Consider the following 23,503-nt stretch of genomic DNA (forward strand, 5'->3'; position numbering starts at 1 on the left):
AGCAGCATCCTTCAGTGTAATTGTCAAAACCACCAATTCAACGTTGGTAAGTGCAGAACAACACACATATGGAGAGGCAACCCCAACTCCCCAACTCTGTATGTGTGTTTGGGCTATAAATTAATCATGATTCATTATAGATAATGCTGCAGAAACTACTACTCAGTGCCCAAGGATGTGCAAAAAGGGAAAAACAATTTTAAAAACTATTCAGAACGGCATGGAAAACAGAAAAGAAAATGTCATTACATTGTTCCACACCTGCATCTTGAGTACTGTGTGCAGTGCTTGCCCTCTTCTTTCTGTAAAAGATTAAAAGACAGAGAAAAGAAGATATAGAGAAAGAGAGCAGAGTTATTTCCACTGCTTCTCACAGTGTAAAACCTAGGGGCAAGAGGAACCTTTTCAGAGGGGGCATGTGCAGCTGTGAAACTCAGGCCCATGGGACACTGTGCACCGAAAGAACACGTGGGATCAAACTCAACTGAATGAATGCCACAAAAGACAATCAGTGTTATTTAACATTCATCGTGGTTTGTGCAAAGAACAGTTTCAATGCTGCGCTATGTCTTCTTTTTCCAACGAGTGAAGCAAGAGGATTATTTGTACTTCAGCCTCCTACCTTCAACCCCCTGAACACCCATCACACTGAGACATTCAGGACATTTCTTCTCAGTACAGCCAGTACTGAGTTCTGTACTCCCATGCTGTTGGAAACAGGAGTTGTTGTCTTACCTGTGGTAGGCAGAAGGTCACATTGTGAACGCTGTAAGGACCCCAACAATCTAGGAAAGCATTGGCTTCCTTAATTTCAGATAGTGGTATACAATCACTTCTTTTAAAGTAACAGCCCAATAATTTAGTACTAAGTAGGTGTCTGCTGCAATAATAAGGAGGCTACTGAGAACATTTCTAGCAAAATGTCCATTATATTGCTTAGCTAAATCATACACTTGCTTTATCTAGAATTGCAGCTGCTGTACAACAAAGTATGGCCTGTGCAATGGTTACACACTGTCTTCTGTCCGGCTGTGAGAAGCGTCCTTCCTCTTTATCTCTTCTGCTATTTCCTATTCCAGCTCTGGGAAATATGTTGGATCTTCTTCATCCTTCCCCTCTGGTCAAGCAGCTTACATCTCACCGGGTGTTCCTCCAGTTTCTTGTGAGAGGCTGGGAAATAGTCTCCTGAGCTATGAGTGGGCCTCCTGAGGTGCCACAGCTGAGGTTTGATGGCTGGTGGTGACAAAGGAAGAACAAGGATGGTTACCATGCCTAGCATTCACTCGCTGCTGGGCAAGAAATCAATTCCTTGGAAGCTGCATCCTTCCCACTCATCACAGCCTATCCGTGCAAAGAAAGGTTCCTCAGCCTGAGAGCCAGGACTCTTTTGGGTTAATGGGTAGTTACAGAGGGTTAGGAAAAGGTTCAGGGGGAAAAAAGATCACAGAATCACAGAAGGGTTTGGGTTGGAAGGGACTTTAAAGACCATCAGTTCCAACCCCCTGTCACAGGCAGGGACATAAATCATAAATATGGATGCAAAAACTCTTGAATGAAACACAGACATCTCCAAAATTGAAATTTGGGCAATTAAACCCTTTGGAATACTTGATCTTGAAATCATGCCCTTATTCCAGCATCCCAGAAGATTACACCAATGCAGGTGAATGCCAAGGAACATGCTCAAGGTTGGGAAACAACAGTTTACACAAAAGATGAAGGTGCCAAAAGTATAAATGAAGAAGAAACATTATACTTACCTAGCTATATGCATATAGCTAAACATCGCACTGTCTTCAAAATACCATTGAGCAAGGTCATTTTAAGGCAATAAATGCAGATTAAGATCACATTTCCTAGAATTCAGGAGAGGCGGATCTGAACGGTTTCATATGATTTTCCAGTAAACTACAGGTCATTGTGAAAGTCATAAGTGGGATACAAATGAATTTGACTCTTCTCAGCTTCTTGACTCTGTTTATTTGAATCTATGCCTTGCTTTCTTACATCTTCACATAGATAGAATAAGAAATCCAACATGACCAAAATGTATTCATCTTCTGCTTAGTTATTATTTGCAAAATAATCAAGTAATAAGTCAATAATTAGCATGACAAGCACTTTAAAGTCATTGCTCTCAGCATGAATCCTAAGCAGCAAAAAGGATTCCCGTGTGAGCTAGCTAACATCAAACGCTAGAACAGTCACACTCTCATCTTGGTAAACTCTTTAAGTGATTAATCATACTCTAAAATGTCTTGGGAAACAAAAAACCTATGGATTTCATAAACTTCAGAGGTCCACATCCAGATTTCTGCATAGTCATAATCTTTCCTGTTCTCAACTAGAGTAGACTGACATTAAAAGCTTGAAAAATATCCAGGTGAGCTACTGTTCTTTGAGGCACATTCACTTTTCAGATTAATTCCATTCTCTGCACTCAGCATGGACTCAGCCAAACTGTTATTGGATTTTCCGTTGTTCAGCATGGGGGAATATTTATTGTTAACTGGAATTTTACTGAAGTTGTTGCCAGCAGAGTTGACTTGGCTAATAGGTTTAAGGGCGTTTATCCAGAACACTGGCGGTGCTGTTTATCATCCTCATACAGTAGTTGATAAAATGCATCCATGACATTTAATTTCTTCAGGCTTTAGTGAGTCAAAGTGATGCGGAGAAGGCTCTCTCAGGGCTCCAGAGGTTAGTTCCCAGATTTCTCACTCACTTCCTGTGTGACCTGGACTATAACATTCACCCCAGCTTCTCCACATGTAAAATGGGAATAAAAATGAGCATACGTGCCTCACAGGGTTTCTGTGGGCTTCACCAGGTTATGATTCTCAGGTGCTTCATGCATGGAGTGATGTATTACAAGTTTCTAACCTTGGTGCTGCTAAGGCTTGAATTTCCCTTTTTTCATTTAAGGAAATAATTCCTTTTTAAAGATCACGGCTACCTTCAGGCAATGAAAGCAGAGAATAGGTCTCACATCCCTGCTTGTTCTTTCCTTTCCTTACACCCCAGCAGTGGCTGCAGCTGTGCCTCAGGAAACAATCTGCTGAGGTGGTGGCTGCGAAGGAGCATCACGCCATGAACAGCTTGGAGAACAGAAACATGCTACTGCACATCTAAATACGGAGCCACACCATATCGCGTCTGCTGGCACAGCAACCACTGACAGTAATATCTGTAGTAAAACTTTTTAAGGACTTTGCTTGAAGTTTGGGGGTTTTTTCTTGGTGATTTCTTGTTATCTTCCTGCAGATTTGCTCTTTCTTTCAGCTACTGTTAATTATACATATATGAATGCCCTGCATATGCACATGCAAAATAATATCTTGTTCACACTAAGCCGTTATTTAGTGTAACTGCTCCATATAACCTCTCGTTCTTCTGACAATTGTGTGGGACAAAGATGAAGGGACTGAGAAAATGGTTATCATGGTGAAATAGAGACAGCAGGACTTGGTACATTTGTGCAGGGAAGGGCACAAAAAGAGCTATGATTCAGCGCATAAAACAGCCTTACTTTTTCCCTTCAGCATCTATGTCCACACGATAAAGGCCCAAATTAACTTGCCAATTGAATTTAAATAGTCTGTGAAGCCTGTACTGCAAGCCACAAAACATAAGGTATTTATCACAGAATCCCAGAGTTGTTTGGGTTGGAAAGGACCTTAAAGCTTGCCCAGTTCCAACCCCCTGCCATGGGCAGGGACACCTTCCACTAGAGCAGGTTGCTCCAAGCCCTGTCCAGCCTGGCCTGGAACACTGCCAGGGATGGGGCAGCCACAGCTGCTCTGGGAAAAAAAACAAACCACCCTGACATGCAATAAAGACCATTAAAAACAACCGTTCATTTGTTCAACCCCGGTGAATGGGTTTAACCAGTGAACGGGTTTAACTTGTTTAATGTGATGTGTAGAAGTCATGCCACATCCGGAGAAGTCATCTCTTCATGTCCATCTCTCAGACAGCAGGCACTGTGAGTGACTATTCTAAAGCTGTGCATATAAGCAAATAAAAGTGAGGTGGTACTGACTGACCTGGCAGTGTAAGGTGGTTTGCTGAGGAGCCAAAGCCCGAGAAGTCAGCTGAACGTCGTGCTGGACCTTTAAAAAGAAAGAGTAGTTTCAGCAGAGATGGATGAACCCGAGTCCCACCAGCCATTCAAACGCTTTTTGTAGTGCGGCCACCACTACAAGGTGTTTGCTTTCCTTCTGCCATTTCTTATCCATGGTTTTAGGTGAGGCTAAATGGCAACATAGCCTCACTTCTGGGGCCTTTTCCATCTAAAGGAGTCAATACCAAACATATCTTTCTTCTTTGTACTCAGGTATCTCTTACACTTACAAGGGTTTGGGTGGAGATACCCGAGTTATTGATTCTGGAAGTTCCACAGAAATTTTGGACCTCTGAACTGCTGTCAGATCCCAGACAGCTTTCCCTCCAGCTACTTCCGTGTCCCACAGAACTGGAAAACACCAGTTTTATTGCCCAGCATGGCTCTGAAGGCAGTTACACAGCACTTACCTTGAGTCTGGGGTGGTTTTGCAAGCAGCTGGCATCACTTTGAGAACCACCAGTTGGTAATGGCTCCAGACATTTGTCACTGGCAAGTCGTGCCAGAGAAAGGATTCTGATACTGTATTTGCAAGCAGAGGTAAGTCACCCGAATCATTAGATGCCTTTTCTCAACCATGTTTTCTCCCTTCTTGCTTCTGTAGCAGTCAGTGGTTTTGATTTGAAGATGACAGTCGACTGCATCAACAACCTCAATATCTATTAGAAAGTGGCAGGGTGGTTTCATCTCTACTTGCACTGGACTGGAGTTACTTGCAGACTCAAACCAAGCTGGTAAGGCATAAGAATGCAAGCAGGTAGAGTGCTGAGCACATTGCATGTTCTTCGGGATATCAATACCAGTGAACCTCCCAGAGAGGAAAGGAGTGATTTAAAACTGGAATTTTAGGCAAAACGGAATGAACAAAACCTTTCACACTTGTATTGAACATCCCTGAACTGCACATCTTCCTTAGAGAGAATGGCCTGGCCTCTGCCTCTCTTCATTGTGATTTTTTCCCTTTTTTAAGGAAAAGATCAAATAGCAAAACAGCAGATGTGAAAATTCTGGTCATTGCTTGTGTGGTGTGGTGATCACTGCACAGACACTGCCTGATTCTACCTGTGGGGTAAGGCGCTTTGTAGAAGGTGCTATGTAGAGATGTAGCTATAAGAGGTCTCTAAGAAATATTGGAGCACAGGACACCAGCCCTGTAGGATTGATGTTCATGCTTCAAGTGGCACAAGAGAAAACATCACACAATCAAGTGTTTGAGTGGGCACGAGTGTGGTGAGCTGTTGTTGGGTTAGATGCTCTTCTCTGCTCTGACTTTAGTCAACAGAGAAAAGGGGAAAGGTGAGGTTGGCATGTCTAACCTGCAAACAGGCAGAGATTTACCTTGGGGTCCTTAAATAAGCTGCATAGTTTCCTGTGTTTAGATATTAGGTAATTCCACTAAATCCTCCTCACAGAGGCAGGGGGTGAGCAATGACTGCTGTCCAAGCAATGTTCCCACTGAAGATGATTATTACTAGTAATCTATGGGGAGCTGGACACTGGAAAGCAAACGACAAGTGCCATGCCTGGATCAGATGTAGAAAGCACCAGAATAAAAGGAATCCTTCTACAGCTTTAATTCAAATGGAGCAGAGACCTTGTTGGTTTTATTTGATAATAGGATGAACATACATGGACTCAGTTACAGAAAAACTGGAATGTTGAGAAATGGTTTATACATTCAGAGACCACAAGCCTCTTCTTTCAAATAAGGAACTAGCAATAAATACATAGTGTTTAAAATTATTCTCACAACAGTTGAGAATACTTGGCATTACAAATGGCATCATTCATTTCGGGTTTGCATTTGTCTGTCTCTTTATGAGTCTTAACAAACCAATGAGGTTGTTTTTCATTACCCTGCCCACCCGGTCCCAGGAGCAAACGAGTTGAGATTTGCTCTCAGCATGCATTTTAACTTCTTGTCTAACCCCTGGTGCAAACCAGTGTAACAATCTGCCTCTTTCTTCCTTGGGAAACGGGAGAGAACAGGTTTCTGTTGTTTATTTTAGTTCATTTCAAGAAAGGCATCTCCATTACCAGTTCTGCTAATATAAACATAGGCTAAAGTTTATGTTCAACTTCATATATAGAATTCCCTGCAGAATCCCAGCTGAGAAAAGGTTATTTTTTACAAGACCAAGATCCTTTAATTTGGTTAATTTCCCTGTATCCTCCCTACCAATAGGTTTAAGGTTTCTTAACATTAGTTAGGACCTGTCACTGTAGGGTTAACCACAAGAGCAGTGGAATCTCCTGCCTCAGATAAGCCACCATGCTGAAGGTAGTCAGTGTGCTGTGGTATGACTTTGCAGTGCATACAAGAAGCAACATCATCAGAATAAAGAGGGGGATGTAGTCTTATATCAACACCTCGAGGTGGAAGCAGATCCTACCACAGCAAAGAAGACAGCACCACCCTGATGCATTGGCTTCACACAGACCACCCTGCGTGCGATTAGCTGTGTATGTTTAGGTTATTTCATTTTCAGCCCCAGTGGTGAGACCCAGCAGGACTTTGCATGCAATTTCCTTTGATTTCAGTGCAACTAAAAGAGCAATCAGGCCCAAGGTGTTATTTTGCTCCAAGCTGATGTTGCAAACACAACGGCTTTTGTTTGCTGGGGAGGAGAAAAGGGAAGGGAAATATCCCTGTGAGAATCTGGGCCTGTAGACAGCCAGAAGGTCTGGTAAAAACCCAACCAGAACCCTACAATAAAAATAGCAAATATTTAAAAAAATTGATATAAAAGTGTATAAAAAATATCATCCAAGCAAGAAGAAAAGGAAAATCCTCGCTCTATCATTCTACTGCTAGGTTTTATCACTAGAAAACCCCAATGGCCATAAGTAAGCTTGTTTGACAGATGCACTCCTACGACCACTGGCAGAGACAATAGCATTACATATATTCCTCCTACCACTGGATAGCTTCTAAACCCAGGGTGTTACGAATGCACAGTAGCTGATACACATACACTTGGAAGAAAATGAAAGAATACAAGATGCCAAGAGTGTGCTGGGAGGCTTGTGAACGAGTGCTGCTGTGCACTTAGGTGTGAGGGTAAATAAACTGCTAAACTGAGCTTCAGGTCCTCAATCAGCTTGCCTGAAACAGCTCCATTTTCTTTTAGCTGCTGGTCAAGTCACCAGAACAGGGAGAGCTGATGCCTTGAAGATCAGCATGTGTCCCAGTCCTGCTAGGGTACAGATCAGATCCCTCTGTGCTTCTTGGGGATCAGAAGGGACATTGCAGCAACAAGAAGGCAGGCTTAGCAAGTGAGAATGCATGGCCAGCGCCTGGCATTGCCTAATGGCATTGGCATTGGTTCTGCCTTGATCACAGTAATCGGATGGAGAAAGGTTGCCTGGGATCCCAAAACTTGTCTGCCTGTGGAAGCAGGAGGAGTACCAGGCACTAAACTGAGTCTGGAGCAAACCTGTGGTGGGTAACAAGAATGGGAAAAATCTCTGTACCTGCTTTGAAGGGAGATGGATTGATGCCTTTATGCCATGTGAAACCATGTTTTTTCCCCCTCCTTTCTACCTGGCCAGCACTGATGCCCACTCCCCGGAGTGATCTGCATGGAGTCAGTGCCTCGGGACTCCTTTGCATCCTCAGCCAACTTTTCCTCCTTTTGAGTGCTGATGTTCAGACCCCACACCAGCACAGCTCTAAGATCAGCACTGGTTCAACACACATGAAACGGGATTGCTCTGCTGTTATTAACTATTGGATTAAAACAGTAAGAGAAAACAACTTGATTATGCTGTCATTTGCTGAGTATAATGGCTACTGCATGGTATAGATCATTAGAAGATGATGAGTTTCATTATTATAAAATGAAATGTGAGGAAAAGGAGCCAATAAGAGATATTTAAGACCATCTCATGAGTTCCTGGAGATAGCCTAGTTTATTCCAGTTGAAATAAAAGAACTAGTGTCTTTGTCAGGTTCCATAATTTTGAATGTGAATAGATTATTGTGCTTTTTAATTAAAAATCTAGAATTGTAGAATTTGCAAGGCCTAACAGCAAATTTGGGTGGTATTTGCCTTTAGCTAGGTGAGCTCAGCATTCTCAGCTATCTAGTCAGAAATATTGCTTCCAGACTGAGCTTGTAAGACTTTGTAAGTACATATGCAACATGTGCATATTCAAAGGGTAGTTTGCAAAACCACCACCATATCCCATTGCTCTCCTGCACAACCAATTACATTTTGGAAAGTTTCTCTCCAGCAACAAAATTTATGCTTGAAAACAAGGAACATGGAAAAGAAGGAATCTGCCTCCTTCATGCACGCATCAGGAACTAGGCTCCTAAATTCCATATTCATTCTGATGCTAAACTTCCCAGTGTATTAATGCATAGTGTGTTTACCAGCCGCATTTCCTACATTGACTACTCTGGAACAGGTTTTCAGTTTAAAATTGTAAAATTTCTTGGGTTTTTTTAATCTACCACCTATTTTATCACCAGCAAAAAGAAAAGTTCTCTTCTGGCATCTTTTTTCTCCACCATGGAAAAGATTAGTGACATCCATCATCTTTTTATAATTAAACATAGAAATCCGACCATATAACTTTGGAAATAATAGTATTTGTGTAGTCTGTAAGGAAAGCTGCTTAATTTAAGCGTTTTGAGAGGGTGCATCACAGGCTTTTACGTTTGAAACAACAAATCCCTTATTTCCCACGTGTGAACACTTCTCGCTTGCTGTCACAGAAACACGTAGTTCAAATCACGGACTGAGTGCATCCCAGAGAACTGGCCACTTAAATAATGAACAGGATACAATGAGAGTGGTTAAACCCTGGCACAGGTTGCCCAGAGGGGTGGGAGATATCCCATCCCTGGAAACATTCGAGGTCAGGCTGGAAGGGACTCTGAGCAGCCTGGTCTAGTCGAAGATGTCCCTGCTTATTGCAGGGGGGTTGGATGAGGTGACCTTTAAAGGTCCCTTCCAACCCCAAGCACTACATCACCATGAGTCAAAGATCTGCTAGTTCCCTGAACACCAATCCCAGCTAAAGGGAAGACCACTGACAGAGATACTGGCAATGGAATCCCTCTCTATTTTAGGGCATAAAGTGACTGGATTCTCCCTCTCAAGTCACACAGCAGTTTCTGGGAAGCAGAAGGTGCCTGGTGTTCTTCCAGAAAGGCAGAGCTTCCCAAGAGCATCAGCAGTCCCTGCACAGAGATGGAAGGTGCATCCTTATCACACAGCTTCCCAGCCTATGCCGCCCTCCAGAAGCAGCACTGGCAGCAGAAGACCCCTCTGTGCCTACTCGAGGGTGCTCCCAAATAACTGTGTAGAATTGCAGCTCGAGGCCAATGGTAAGCTCCTTATCTCTGCAGAATTTTGGGCTTATTCATTGCTTGTATAGTCTTATTGAGGATGGAAAAAGATCTCCACATCTAGGGAAAGACAGGTAAGCGTGAAAACCAGAAATCCTTTCTCACTCTCTATAAACAAAGGCCATCAGCTGATGAATGCCTAATCCTTTTCCACCTTTTCTTTTGTTCGTTTCCTTTTGAGGAATAAAATAAGAGCAAGCAGTTCTGTTATTATTATCTTTTATTTTTATTGGTTTTGTACACAATTGCACAGTGGCTGATCTCTAGTTTGACTGGGAGGTGACTAAACATACCATTCCTTGGCTCACAATGCACTAGCACAATGCTGCAGAGTGTTCCAGGGAGGTGGGGGGGCAGAGTAGGGGGATGGAGGTGTGATCCTGGGAGGGAACCCCAAGACAGATGCTTTCATCTGGCCTAGTCTCTTTGCAGGATTTCAGTTTCTAGATTTCTGTTTCTAGGTTTCACTTTCTGAATTCCCAAAACTAATAAATTTCATGGGGAATTTTTGACACAACAAAAAATTCTAGAAATTGCTAACAATTCACTGTAGCTTATTCAAGTGATTTTAAAAGAGCAGGAGAATGTTAGAGCTAGCTCTGACTGCCTGCATATTGTAAACCATTCTGATGCATACCTTTGTGCTGAGATCAGTAACTCTGACTGTAGCATCTCTTCTGGAATGGCATCTCAGACCTGCAGCCCCCAGAAGATGGCAAATTCACTACTCCCCTTACTAGCTCCTGCTGGTGGTGGATAACCCTAACCATTGAGGAAAATCATTTTCCAGTCTGATTTCACACCTTTGTGCCAATGCATGAAAGAAAAGAACTGACCAGCTGTGAATGAAGCAGTCTGGCTTCGCTATCTGAAAGAAACTACTCCCAGAGAGATAGAAAATATATATCAGAAATAGATGAAGAAAGTGATTTAAGTATAATTAAATAATATTATTATTCTACTGTGCATAATCTAAGGCATCTTTAGTCACTGTATATCAGGTAATTGTAGCTTAAAAAATATTGACTAAACCATCCTGCACCTCTGACCAAACACTCCGTGAGGGGATGTTCCACCTGACTTTAGGGACTGAGTCATTGCTGCAGCATTTAGTTCTGCATTATTGATATTTCAACCAATGTGCCTTCAAAGAGCCTGGTCAGGGCTGGAAGTCATATTCTACCGCTCTTATCCAGGCTGAATGCTGATGGAGGGGGGAAAAGGAAGGTGGGAAAGTGCTACGTGGTGACACAGCCCTCTGCCCGTCACACCACATGGAGCTGGCTGTGGGGGCCACTGCCCTCCCAGCACTCTGCTTCCATTAGAAAACCTACCATTGAACCAGGAGCTCATGAATGGGAACACTACGTGCCCTTGTATTTATCTTACATAAATGAGCTGGTTCAGTGAAGCCAACTGCGAGTTCTAAGAACTGCAGGAGTTATTTCTGTACTTCTTCCTTCTGAAAACATGTGATTGAAGTGCAACCTTTTCACAGCATGAACCTAATCTAAATCTCTGGCTTTGAACAAACTCAAACTCCGGTGTCCAAAAAAAAAAGAACTCAAAATGTCTCTAGCCTCAATAATCAAAATCCCAGATACAAACACTCCTGAGTGAGAAGGTATTTATGTTTAAATGTGGATTTAGGCTGAGCTCACTGCTGGGATTTTTGCTAGTGTCGCAGGAAGCTTGTCCCTGTACATGCACAGTTTAAGCAAGAACAGAGACCCAAGCTCTAATATATAATATAGGCTGGTGGTAAAGTCCTGTGCTTTTGAACATGAAAAGGAAACACCAAAGATTTACCTTCCTAAGCCAATGTTTTGCATGTTCTCTACATAGCAAAGAGCCATGACAGCAGTCTGATTCCTTGTATAATACATACACAACTAACACAGCAAGACCTCATCCTGAACAAAAAGGAGTTAGTCAAAACAGCTGTATGTGTACGTACAAGTCTTGATTTCTGCACAGACAGGTAAAGTTACTTACAATTAATTGGATCCCTACCAAGACCCCAAGTCAGAAAAGCACTCACATACATGTCTGATGTTTCTCATACAAAGATACCTTCCTGAATCAAGGCCTGAGTTAGGTTTTTAACATATCTTCTTAGAAATGGGCCAAAATGATGGCTACTTTTCATGTGTCTAACTCCACTGGATGAGACAGTTTTATCCATTGACTCCAGCAGTGCATTTAGGACATACTGTTTCATTTTGGTTTTGTCTGTCTGTACTTCTCCAGCAATGCTTTTCCCTTTCTTTGGTCTGTCCATTCAGTCAGTCGTGAAAAAAAGACCACACTAAGACGAAAGTAACAACTGATCTGTGTGATTCCCTGCGTGATTCCCTGCTGCCCTTCGTCTCTTGGATCTTCAGGTCAGACAAGGAGTGGCCCATGTACAAACGTGGGGAACAGCTCTTTATCTGTAATCTCAAGTTAAGGCAGGCACATCAAGCAGTACATTAGCACATGCTCTCAGAGTCTGTCAACAAAATTGCCCCAAGGGAATATGGCTTTCATTTAATTATTCCTTTCCTACTACTAACAGCAAAACCAGGGCAAACCAGTGAGTCTGCCTCCTGTTTAGAAACAAAAACATTTTGCTATCATTGCATTGCCTAGGAAAGACATGAAATCCTCACAAGTGGTCAAATGACTCTAGAAATTACCATTCTCATTAACAAAGTCTTCTACAGCAAGGGTAAAACTGGTGGCAAATTCTGCCTACAGCAATTGGAAAGGCTCTCAGGAAAAAAAGTAGAAGTGAAGTATTACCCACAAGGATGATCAGGGGACCGGAGCACCTCCCGTATGAAGACAGGCTGAGAAAGCTGGGGCTGTTCAGCCTGGAGAAGAGAAGGCTGCGTGGAGACCTCATTGCAGCCTTCCAGTATCTGAAGGGGGCCTGTAAGGATGCTGAGGAGGGACTCTTCACTAGGGACTGTAGTGACAGGACAAGGAGTAACGGGTTCAAACTTAAACAGGGGAAGTTTAGATTGGATATAAGGAAGAAATTCTTTACTGTAAGGGTGGTGAGGCACTGGAATGGGTTGCCCAGGGAGGTTGTGAATGCTCCATCCCTGGCAGCGTTCAAGGCCAGGTTGGACAGAGCCTTGGGTGGCATGGTTCAGGTGAGGTGTCCCTGCCCATGGCAGAGGGATTGGAACTAGATGATTTTAAGGTGCTTTCCAACCCTAACTATTCTATGATTCTATTATCAAGTTTTCTTTTTTTATGTATGTATATTCTTTTGCATCATCCTAATGTTGGTTTCACAAGCTGAGCCATAGCAAAGGGCAATACCAGCTTTCAAAGATGACTCTCATGTATTGGTTTGACCTGTCCATAGGAACAGAACCATTGCGCGGTGAGGCACTGGAATGGGTTGCCCAAGGAAGTTGGGAATGCTCCATCCCTGGCAGTGCTCAAGGCCAGGTTGGACAGAGCCTTGGGCAACACGGTTTAGTGAAAAGTGTCCCTGCCCATGGCAGGGGGTTGGAACTGGATTAGCTTAAGGTCTTTTCCCATCCAAACCATTCTGTGATTCTATGATTTGCATCAGGAAACCACCACTTCTTTTTTGCAACAAAAAACTTCCCAAAACAACAGAAAATGCACAGATACAGAATCAAACAAACAAACAAAAATCAAACTGACCCCAAAACCAAGGCCCCCACCCTAGAACCCAGAGTCATTCGCTGTGAAGTAGCCAGTGGGAGGAGGAGTGCTTTGAGAGTTGTTTAACGCCTTCCCCAGAAACTGGTCTTTGCGGAAGGAGGAGAACAGGAATGAAGAAGCTCAGCTAAAATGATGAAAGAAATTTGCAGTCTCTTTTTTTATATGTTTTTACTCTTCTGTATCTGGAAAAAAAAAAAAAGAAAAAGAAGAAGAAAAAGTGTCAAATGCCGCCTTTCTCCCCTTTGTCCAAGGAGCGGGTAATCTGGGAAAGAGAAAGGAAGGTATCAGTTTAGACAGTCCCATTTCCTTCAAGCAGTGCAGCTTTGCTTAGTTGTTGAAAGGCTGCAAGGTGAAGCCCACCAAAGCAATACCTCTTATTGGCTTGACTAGAAATATCATAGTGTCTTACACAAAGTGAAGTCCACTGCTCTCGGACTAACTCTGTGGGAATTCAATCTTTGGCATCAGCAGGATCATGTAACAGAACCCTGCATGCTTAGACTGAGATCCCATTAGGTTTCTTTGCTGTAGGGTTCTATGATCACCCTTTGCTCACCAGCTCTTTCAGTACCTATTTTGCTCATGAAAGCAACATTGTACATGTGGTTTGAGGTGAAGAAAAGAAAACGCTTCAAACATTTGGACTTGATGATCTTAAAGGTCTTTTCCAACCTCTGATTCGATGATTCCATGAAACATAGAAGATCACTACCTTTTAAAAGCCCTTTCTCCCAAGCAGATTACAATGAGAAGCACAGTCTTAGGCATGGATAAGTGCCTGAGACCTGACAATATAAGTGACCATAAGACCTATGTGCATTCTAGAATCTGCATGATTCCTCTGTCAAATATTTATAATCCTTTGGCCTCAAAATTAGGCTCTATTTGACTAACATTATCCTGAATGTACAAACCTAACTTTTCTATGTAGTTATACCACAAGTGATTCTTCACAATGAACATATCTTCCAAGAAGAAATATAGGCAAGATAACCTTTTCTTCCTTTCTAGTGAAAGAGGACAGTTTCTAATGAGAGAAGACATTCTGTCCAATCCTCTTCATATCCTTCTCTAGAAATCCTCTGGAACAGTTTCAAATGGGAACATGAATATTTTACTGTATTGGCTGTCCCAACCAGTTATGTGAATGTACCTGGCACTCTGCTTAGCTACTGTTATTCTAGCAATGCCTATGCCATCAGTGTTGGAAAGTACACTTAAAAGGGTTCTCTCAACCAAGGGGATTCATCCCACAGAGAGATAAATTCATCTGTAAGGCTGGGCATGCCTTGGAAGATGTGACTACAAAAGAATCTCTTTGGGTCCCTTTCAAAAAACAGGTTTCTTTTGCCTTCATTAATATACTGCTCTATTTTCTTTAAGCAGTGTTTGGGCAAAGGTAAAACAAAGAGCGAATATTTCTACTGGACTGCAATATCTCTGATGAATGTATACAGTGGCTGCACAGATTCATCAGTGAGTTGGTATCATTTTCTTCTACTGCATAGTTAGCAGCAGGACTTCTTTCAGGATGGTCCCCTGTAGGTTGCTACTACAATATCTTGCTCACTGATGCAATTCAAAGACACGGTTGTAAACAACTAGGCTTTCAGCATTTCATTGGATTTATTTAGACTGAATCGTCACATTCCCAGCACTACTGTGGCAGCATAATCTACAACAGGCAATAGTAACAGCCGTAACAACAGTACTACACTTCCTTGATGTCTCTGATCTCAAAAGTTGAGCCTGATTTACTGTCATTAAGAGGATCGTAACAATCCTCTGACAGGTAGCATTAGCCACATTTTCAAGAGAAGAGTGACCCAGAAGGCAAGGTAATCATTTGGCACACGTGGATGAAATGACATCTTTGAGCAGTAATTATTTCTGAATCTCTTAAATGATGCGCTGAATCACACCAGGAATCTGAAACAGAGCTCCAAGTACCACCCAACAGGCTCTCCCCTTCCTATGCCTCTGTACTCACAAGACTTTTAACCCCTTTCATCCCCATCAACGAAGCAAGGGAAAATGCAATGTTTTTTCCAGACTCCAGACGTTCCCTGCGGAGAACTGAGTCATATATTGCTTTTTTGCTTCTGTTAGCCACATCACCAGCTCCAGTGAGAACATTCCCGTACACCATTTGCTTTAAATTGTTCTTCTACTTGGTGAAGCAGATGTGTTGGCTTCCTAGCTGAATTTTCCCTTTGGATACAATACAGCTTCCCTACAACCACGTTAACCTTGGATGTGATTCAGCTACTTTCTCATTTCAGCACAATAAATACAGTGCAAATATTAGTACATATCAACAGGGGTAACTCAAAGAGGAAAAAGAATGAATATGCAGCACTCAGTACACAGGAAAACTTTAAGCAGCTCACTTGGCATGTATTGAATTTCATTATCTGAAACAGCCTCGTCTGAATGCACATCTCAGTCCTTCAGTGTTTCAGATGGGTTTATAATGTTTGCCGAGTGTTGGCCTTCCCCTTGATCATTAATGCAGACACAAGTACTTCTACCTACAACTCTTGATGTGATAAATGTTAACACGTAACAGCTCTTCATGTTATAACAGTCTTCCAGAGCATAAAGGGGCCAAAAGAAACCTGGAGAGGGGCTTTGGACAAGGGCCTGTAGGGACAGGACAAGGGGAATGGCTTTAACCTGACAGAAGGGAGATTGAGATGAGCTCTTAGGCAGAAGTTCTTCCCTGTGAGGGTGCTGAGGCGCTGGCACAGGGTGCCCAGAGAAGCTGTGGCTGCCCCATCCCTGGCAGTGTTCAAGGCCAGGTTGGACACAGGGGCTTGGAGCAACCTGCTCTAGTGGAAGGTGTCCCTGCCCGTGGCAAAGGGTTGGAACTGAATGAGCTTTGAGGTCCCTTTCAACACAAACCAGCCTGGGATTCTATGATGCTGGTTATACCAGCTGGATATGGAGAGCTGACCTCTCTCAACACTGCTTCTGAAGGTGGCAGCTCTGTTGCTCCGGCCAAATGCCTGCCCTTTCCTTTCATCCCTTCCTCTCCAGCTGCCAAAATCACAGCAATGTTCAGAGAGGGCTCAGGACACTTCCCCATAACATCCAGTGCCACGCCAGGCTGTCAGGACAAGATCAATCCCTGTGGTTTTCAAACTGCATTTAAAAGAACACTGCTATTTTTTTCTCCTAACAAATAAATGGTGAGTGCAGACTGCAGGACAGTGTGATGTGGAATAAGGAATTCTGTGAGCAGGGTTTTGTTTTGGGTTGGGGTTTTTTTTCTCACAAACTACTTTGCTCGCTTGGCAGTCCCTGTCAATGGAAGCGTTTGTGAGGTTATTGCATGATCCCAGCTTCATCTGCTTAAAGATGCATTCCTTCAGCATTACCACCATACTTCTTTATGACAGAAGCACAAGATGACACCACAATTATCCAGGATTACACATTTAGATTTTCTTTCTAAGCAGACTGTGGTAACCTTGCAGTTCACTCATGAAAAAGCAGTGCTTAGCATGAGCACATCTCATCTGCTTAGCATGCTGCATGAGCAATTCTGCAGGATGGTTTAATGGTGGACTTGATGGTCCTGGGGTAAAGGTTGGACTTGATAATCTTAAAGTTCTTTTCCAACCTAATTGATTCTATGATTCGATGAACTTCACCACACCACCACATAACACTGAGGTACTATTACCTGAAGATATTTTTGAGTTAAGAGTTTTAATACACAGAAAAAGCAACAGAAGAGCACCTCAGTTAACCATATTCATTCAGCACATCCCTTACTGAGCTCCTTATGGTGATGCCTTTTCGTGCTTTCATAATGTAACATCATAAAGATATCAACCAAAAACATTAGCATAAAAATATATTAAGATGAACATTTTTGCATTTCAAGTAGTTTACTCTTGAAAATTTAGGAGGGAAAAAATGAATTCTACACGTTTTCTCATTGCTATTAAAATCAGATTCTTTTGTTACGTTCCAATAACCTGTGTGTAACAGGCTGTCAGTGTTTGGTCCTAACATAAACAGCAGACACTAAAAGGGATGCACCTGAAGAGAAGTTGAATACACAAAGTTTATGCACACTGACTTTTTAGCCTGAAAAAGGAGAGTTGCAAGGAGAATCTAATAAAAGGTAAACGAAATCATGACTGGTGCTAAGAATGTGAATAGGGAACAATTACTCACTGTTTCTCACAGACCGAGAAGTGGGTTATCAAATGAAACTATCAAGCAATAATTCTGAAACCAATAAAAAGATCTGATTTGTCATATAATGCCTAAGTCCATTATTTTGAATTGTATTGCCTCAGTGCCCAGTACACAACAGAGTACCAGGGCTGTAAAGATACTTAATGGAAGAAAAATCCATCAGAGGCTATGCAAGTCAGAGATTTGACCTCTGCCTTACCCCTCTGAAGACATAAGGTGTAGGGGGGAGGCATTGCTCTGCTTTTGCTCTTTGTTCATTAAGATCTCTGCTACGAAACGTTGTCAGCTAGGTGATGGAGAGCTAAAGGGCTTTTGGTCTGACCCAGCATGGTTGGTCAAGTGTTCCTAGAAAAGTTGGCATCTGAAAGTAGCCTCTACCCTCATTTATTAAAAGCCTAAGCTTTTCAGGATAATAGTATTCCAAACTCTGCCCTCCCTCAGAACCCTGTTCTATCCAGGTAGTGGTTGAAATGACAACAGAAATGACCAATTGTTATATGACATTTGATATCGTAAAGCCAATTACTGTTGATGCAGTGCACAACTAGGGAAAATAATAGTCAAATTACATGTGTCTCAGACACCTCATAATCCAAAAGGCAGTCATCCTTCTCACTACACGTGATGGAAGTATTTGCAACTGGTGGGGCAGATTGCTAAATCTGCCACTTTTAACTCCTTTTGTGACTCGCTCAGCATCTTGCAGGAATGACCCCTTAATTTTGTAAGCTTATTTCCCAAAGCCAGGGTATTTCCTGTCTCCACTGAGTGCTAAAGTGTGCTTAGTCCTAACCTGTCCCCATCTGAACAGCACTGTTAAAGCTACTCCTACTGCTCAGAATAAAATGAAGATGTTGAAAATCGCAGTGCTTAGTTCTCAGCACTGGATGATCCTACCTCCTCCTAAAGCCATTCAAAAGCCTTTTCAAAGAAAACTAAGACCATGAAGAAAGATAGTCAGCATATTTGTGATATTATCTTGCTTCTGTTGCACCAGAGATGAATGAGGCCTAAGAAACATGAAGATCAGTGAAATGAAGAAGAAATATGTGTTACAAGTTAATTCATCTTCGTTATCTGTCTTTTTAATGGATGAGAAATTTTAGAGTGATTATTTTTTTCAAGGAAAATAATGTTACTCAAAGCTGCTTGTGTCCTGTTTAAAGCAAGGAAAAACAAGAATAAATGCTGTTGGGAAAGAGTTTTGAACACTTGTTTTGTAACTGAATTTCATTCTAATTTAGCAGACGACCCAAGCGCTTCACATTCATTTTGCTGGGAGGAAAAATGACATTAACATAGAAGGTATTCTGATTTTTGAGCTTTGGCACATAATTATCCCTAAATCATTCTTGACATCAAATAATTTTTAGTCCTTTTCACACTGATGTTGAGTTTTCTGTTTGCTTGCAGCTTGTATTACCCTTGACCTGAGAGCACATCAGTGATGGAAGAAAGAGATTAGCTTTGCTTTAATATATGTTGTTTGCTTACCTGCACATTATGGAAATATGTAACAGCAGAGAAAAACACAATGAATATATTGGCAGAAGTTTGGTTACACCAAATGATGTTTGAGTTTCCTGAGTAAAGCATGTAGGTAAAAAATTAGACACTCATTACACAAAGCAACCTACAGGAGTAAGGGAGAAACCTTATTCTGTATTTGATAATCAAACATAATTCAAAGCTCTGAACATGTCTGGGGTAAAAGCTAAATCATGGATTTCATAAAGAGCTGTTCCACTGTGGATGGAAATGAAAACCTCTGTGCTTTTCAAAGCACAAAAGGGATGAGCTGCCATAGGCAGAAGGATAATCGAAGCCAACAAAGTTTTCAGCTGAATGCATGAATCAGGATTTTGTCATTAGCACTGGGCAAATAATTGCTTCTTTGATTGAGTGACTAAACTGAAAAATTAGAGTAATGCTTAGCTCTGGGTCAGACACAATTGCTTTCCTTCTCTCATGGCAAATATGACTGCTGGGGAGCAGGTTACTTTGGTGGGAGGAAAGTGGAGAAGAAATGAAAGATCAGGCTGAGCTTTTCATCTAACTCAAACAAAACTTTAATTTTTACTATTTACTTAAAGCTGGCTAAAAATGTGAGACATCACTTGGAAGCAAAAATTCTCATTTGGATATTTTTCAGTGCCTCTTCAGTTTTTGCCAATCACTTGTTTTGAATTAGACATAAATTCCTAAATACTTTCGCCTGATTCAAAATAGCACTTTTCAAGTAATATCACTTCATAGTTTTCTCCTTCTACATTCATTGCTGCCTCCAAGTCCCTGGTTTTGGCATTAGGAATAGGAAAGTAGTGGTTTAGAAACAGAAAAAAGAGCCATTGGCTAGCGATGGATCAATCAATGGTAATAAGTGGTAAAGATTACTATTAGGGTATGAGTTTCAGAAAACAAACCCATAAATTGACTCCCTCTTCTCTTTGTGCACCTTCTGTGGACTGAGTGGTACAGACCTGTCGACTAAGGGCACTGGTGTCCCTTTGCCTCTGCCCCCAGGGAGAGACCAGGCAGCAGGTCCAGCACACAAAGCAAAGGGCATGAAGGTACCCACCAAGCACCTGGCTGGCAGTTTGTAGAGTGCAGTAGAGTTTACATTTGTTGGATGTTGGACTTCCTTCTCCTTAACGCTTCTACTTACACTACCTTGTCAGAATCTCTGTCTGGTAAGATAACTATAGCTGGTATGCTCAGACTGGGAGCTAGTTGTTTCATGAAAAGGGGGATTAGATGAAAGCTAAAGGTCACTGAACTTTGGAGGACCCATTTCATATTCTTCTTTCCCTTTAGGCACGAGCTTGTTTCTCTGTTAGGGCTAAGTGTTACATGAGGAAAAAGAGGCCTGATTGTCATTGGATTGGACAGAAATTCACGGAGCTGGGGAGCAAGGAGGACTTTCCTCTTCCTGAAGTAGAGAGTTTCTATACATCATTGCACAGACAAATTAGCCTAAATGGGGTAAGGAGGACTGTAACAGAAGCAAGGTCACAGCTCCACTCCCTGACTGGTGCAATAAAATGGCTGGCTGTGCAAGATCAATGAGGAATTTCCATCATGTACTGTACAAGTTGTATATTCCTCCATGCTTCTAGGACCATGGATGCTACCCCCAGTGAGCAATGCGGCCATACGCTGTCTATGAGCAGAACTGTATTTAAAGGGCCACAGGTAACCTGAATAAATGTTCCCCCTAAAGTTAACTACTCAAAAAGCTACTTAAGTATCTACAGTGATTTTTTTTTTCACCATGCATCTGGAATGAAAATTCCAAATATTCACTTAAATGTGAAATCAACCCAAATGCCATTCCTGGGGCTGCATGTAAAGCAGAAGCAAAATGCAATCAAACATCCTAAGGACTTTCTAAATACCTGGCATGGCCTGAATGATGGAAAGCAGGCTAGGAGAAGAGATACGCAGAAGTCTCAAAGGAAAACCAGGTGCTTTCCATGAGATCTACACACACGCACTGACAAAACCGACAAGTTGCAAAATCATCTGCATAATTATATAAGGTACCTTTCTACATCCCTATATTCTCATTGAGCATGTATGCTATGGTGATGCAATGTTCCTGAGGTCTTGATGCTACCAATGCGTTTTGCATTTAGCTTCAAAGATCACATCACATTCATCTTCTATTTGATATTAAAACTGTGTAAAACTTATTCAGAGTACAACCGTCTATGTAAATTCCAGCTTGCCTTGGGTGCCACTTGCTAAATTAGATAAACACATTTCTTTCCCAGAGCACAAAAAGTATTTTAAAAAGCATGGAAGCATTTTCCCCCTCCAGTTATCCTATACTGCACTACTATGGAACAATTGTTCAGCAGAGATAAATTAGGGTGAAATATATCTTTTTGGATAGCAAAATGCCGTCATGTTTTCAAGCAAGCTTTTCCAGAAGGTATCAGTACAACACTTTCTGATTTCTAACTTGGGGCAATAATCTCTAATCTAATTCAAATAACAGGCCATAAAAAGAAGTAAGAAAAGGAAGGAAATTGTCTTTATAAGTAGTCTGAAACTACTGTAATTCCAATTTGCCACTGGTGCTGGATTCTGACATGTAGTATCAAAAGCACTATCAAGCCACAAGGAGGAATCCAATGTGTTTGCCTTACAAATTAAAATGGGCTTTCTGCTTCTGACAGTAAATGAAGAGACCAACCTATCTTTTGGAACAGGAATAGAAATGGCACTATTATTTATATGACCTAAAATTTACCTTTTTACCTCTCTCAAGAAGATATAGACAAATACTGCTCATTTATACGCTTGAGTAACCCCTTTTAAAACAACATTGGCATCATGCAGATAACATGAGCAGGGTTTTCTCAGAAGTCTACATAGTGTTCATCACTCTATAGCGGTCTTGGCCAGTCTGACACACATGAAAACTGTATCTGCAGGAGGCTATTCTTAAATGGATGAACACTTCGCAAAAAGCTGCATTCTCCTTAAATGAAGCTGAGAAGATTCTTGTTCATTCAACTCTGTCTGGGATAACTGTGAAGCCATTATCACGGCCCCTTCATACCATCATGTTTCTACACCAAAGGCATTCTCAGATGTGCCAGCTGTGCCAGCTACTCTGTCACTTGATTTCTGGGGACAAGTAGGACAGAAAGAAATGCAGCCCTTCTACTTTACCGTTATCATCAGGGAATTTCCCACTTGCTGATCAAGGAATGATTGTCAAGAAAAATTAAGGCCAAAAGCCAGTTTTATATGTTGGCATGTGCAATGTATAGAACATACATGAAATGCTTTTATCTTCTGTTTAGCAGCAGTAAAGCTTAACAGAATCAAAATAAAGAAAGCTAAAACCTCCATTTCTGGTAAGCCTGTTATGAACTCTTCGTAGAGCCTATTTAAAAGAATACATATTTAATTATATTACATTATATCACGTTGCATTACATTATATTAACTATATCCTATTCTAGTCTATTCTGTTGCACTGCATAGAGAAACTTATTACTGAAATTAAAGCCTGTCAAAACGCAGGGTTACGATTTGACCACGAGGTGGGAGCATTGCTCATCACACATACACAGAGCACATCAGGCTTTCTCTCTCTGTTCTAGCTGTTGAAACCACAAATACTCTGCATATTTCCGTGCTGTAACCTGCAAAAGTGCATGTTACCACCAGAAAAATGAGTTTCCAGAACAAACACAAAAAAAGAGCCTTTTATCTGGCTGTAACTGATAGGCTGAAAAAGAACATCTGAATAAACTGGTTTTTGGTTCCCAGAACAAAGAGTTGTACTGAAAACTTTGGATTAACATTGCAGAATCTATTCCCAGCAGGAAAAAAATGCAAAGATGGTACAGATAACCTATGAAAGTGGTAACCATAGTATCACAGGATAGCTGGAGTTAGAAGGGACCTTTAAAGGTCACCTAGTCTAAGCCCCTTGCAATGAGCAAGGGACACCTTCCACTTGACTCAGTTGCTCAGAGCCCCGTCCAACCTGACCTTGCATGTTCCCAGGGATGGGGCAGCCACAGCTCCTCTGGGCAACCTATGTCAGAGTTTCACCACCCTCATTGTAAAAAACTTCTTCCTTATATCTAGTCTGAAATGGGAGGAATAATTTTCTCATTTGTTGTCAGTTTCGTGAGTAGAAAAAAATTGCAAAAAAGAAGTTTGTAAATGCAGATAAAAATCATTTCCATGTGACTGCTTACAATTTTCCATTCAAAGTGTTGAAAAGCAACTATTTCACATGGGAAAGTCAGGTTTTCCAAAATGGTTTAATAATGTTCTATCCCACAGGAAACATTTGATGAACTACTTGTGCTGATGATGCCTCTGATAGGGCTGTGTCTTTGTGTGGGAAATGGCAGCCCCATCTCCCTTTTCTTGGAACTGAAGAAAAAGGGCAACAGTCCTGAGTAACAAACAGTACCTCTCATAGAAAAAAAAATAAAAGCCAATAATATGAAGATTAGATTAACATGAGGAGGGGACTAGCCTATGGTCAAGAGACTCGCACAGGATTTTGAAGCAGTTAAGACTGAAATCTAAGGCATGACTGCAGCTCACATAGCTACCCTCAAGCTAGCTTTAAAGTAGTTGACTTTGGT

General features: G+C 41.7%; 1 protein-coding gene across 1 annotated transcript in view; it reads right to left on the reverse strand.

Moving 5' to 3' along the window:
* Positions 1-1,063: 1,063 nt before the first annotated feature.
* PDE1C (phosphodiesterase 1C) overlaps positions 1,064-23,503 on the reverse strand; it is a gene marked incomplete at both ends in the record, with an annotated part of 281,929 nt that continues 259,489 nt past the window's right edge. The window contains 2 exons of the mRNA XM_080611752.1: positions 1,064-1,233; positions 4,047-4,112. Of these exons, the coding sequence (XP_080467878.1) occupies positions 1,064-1,233; positions 4,047-4,112 (236 nt within the window). The remainder of the gene's footprint in view (positions 1,234-4,046; positions 4,113-23,503) is intronic.

Source organism: Psittacula echo (genome assembly GCF_963264785.1).
Source record: "Psittacula echo genome assembly, chromosome: 2".
Lineage (NCBI taxonomy): Eukaryota > Metazoa > Chordata > Aves > Psittaciformes > Psittacidae > Psittacula > Psittacula echo.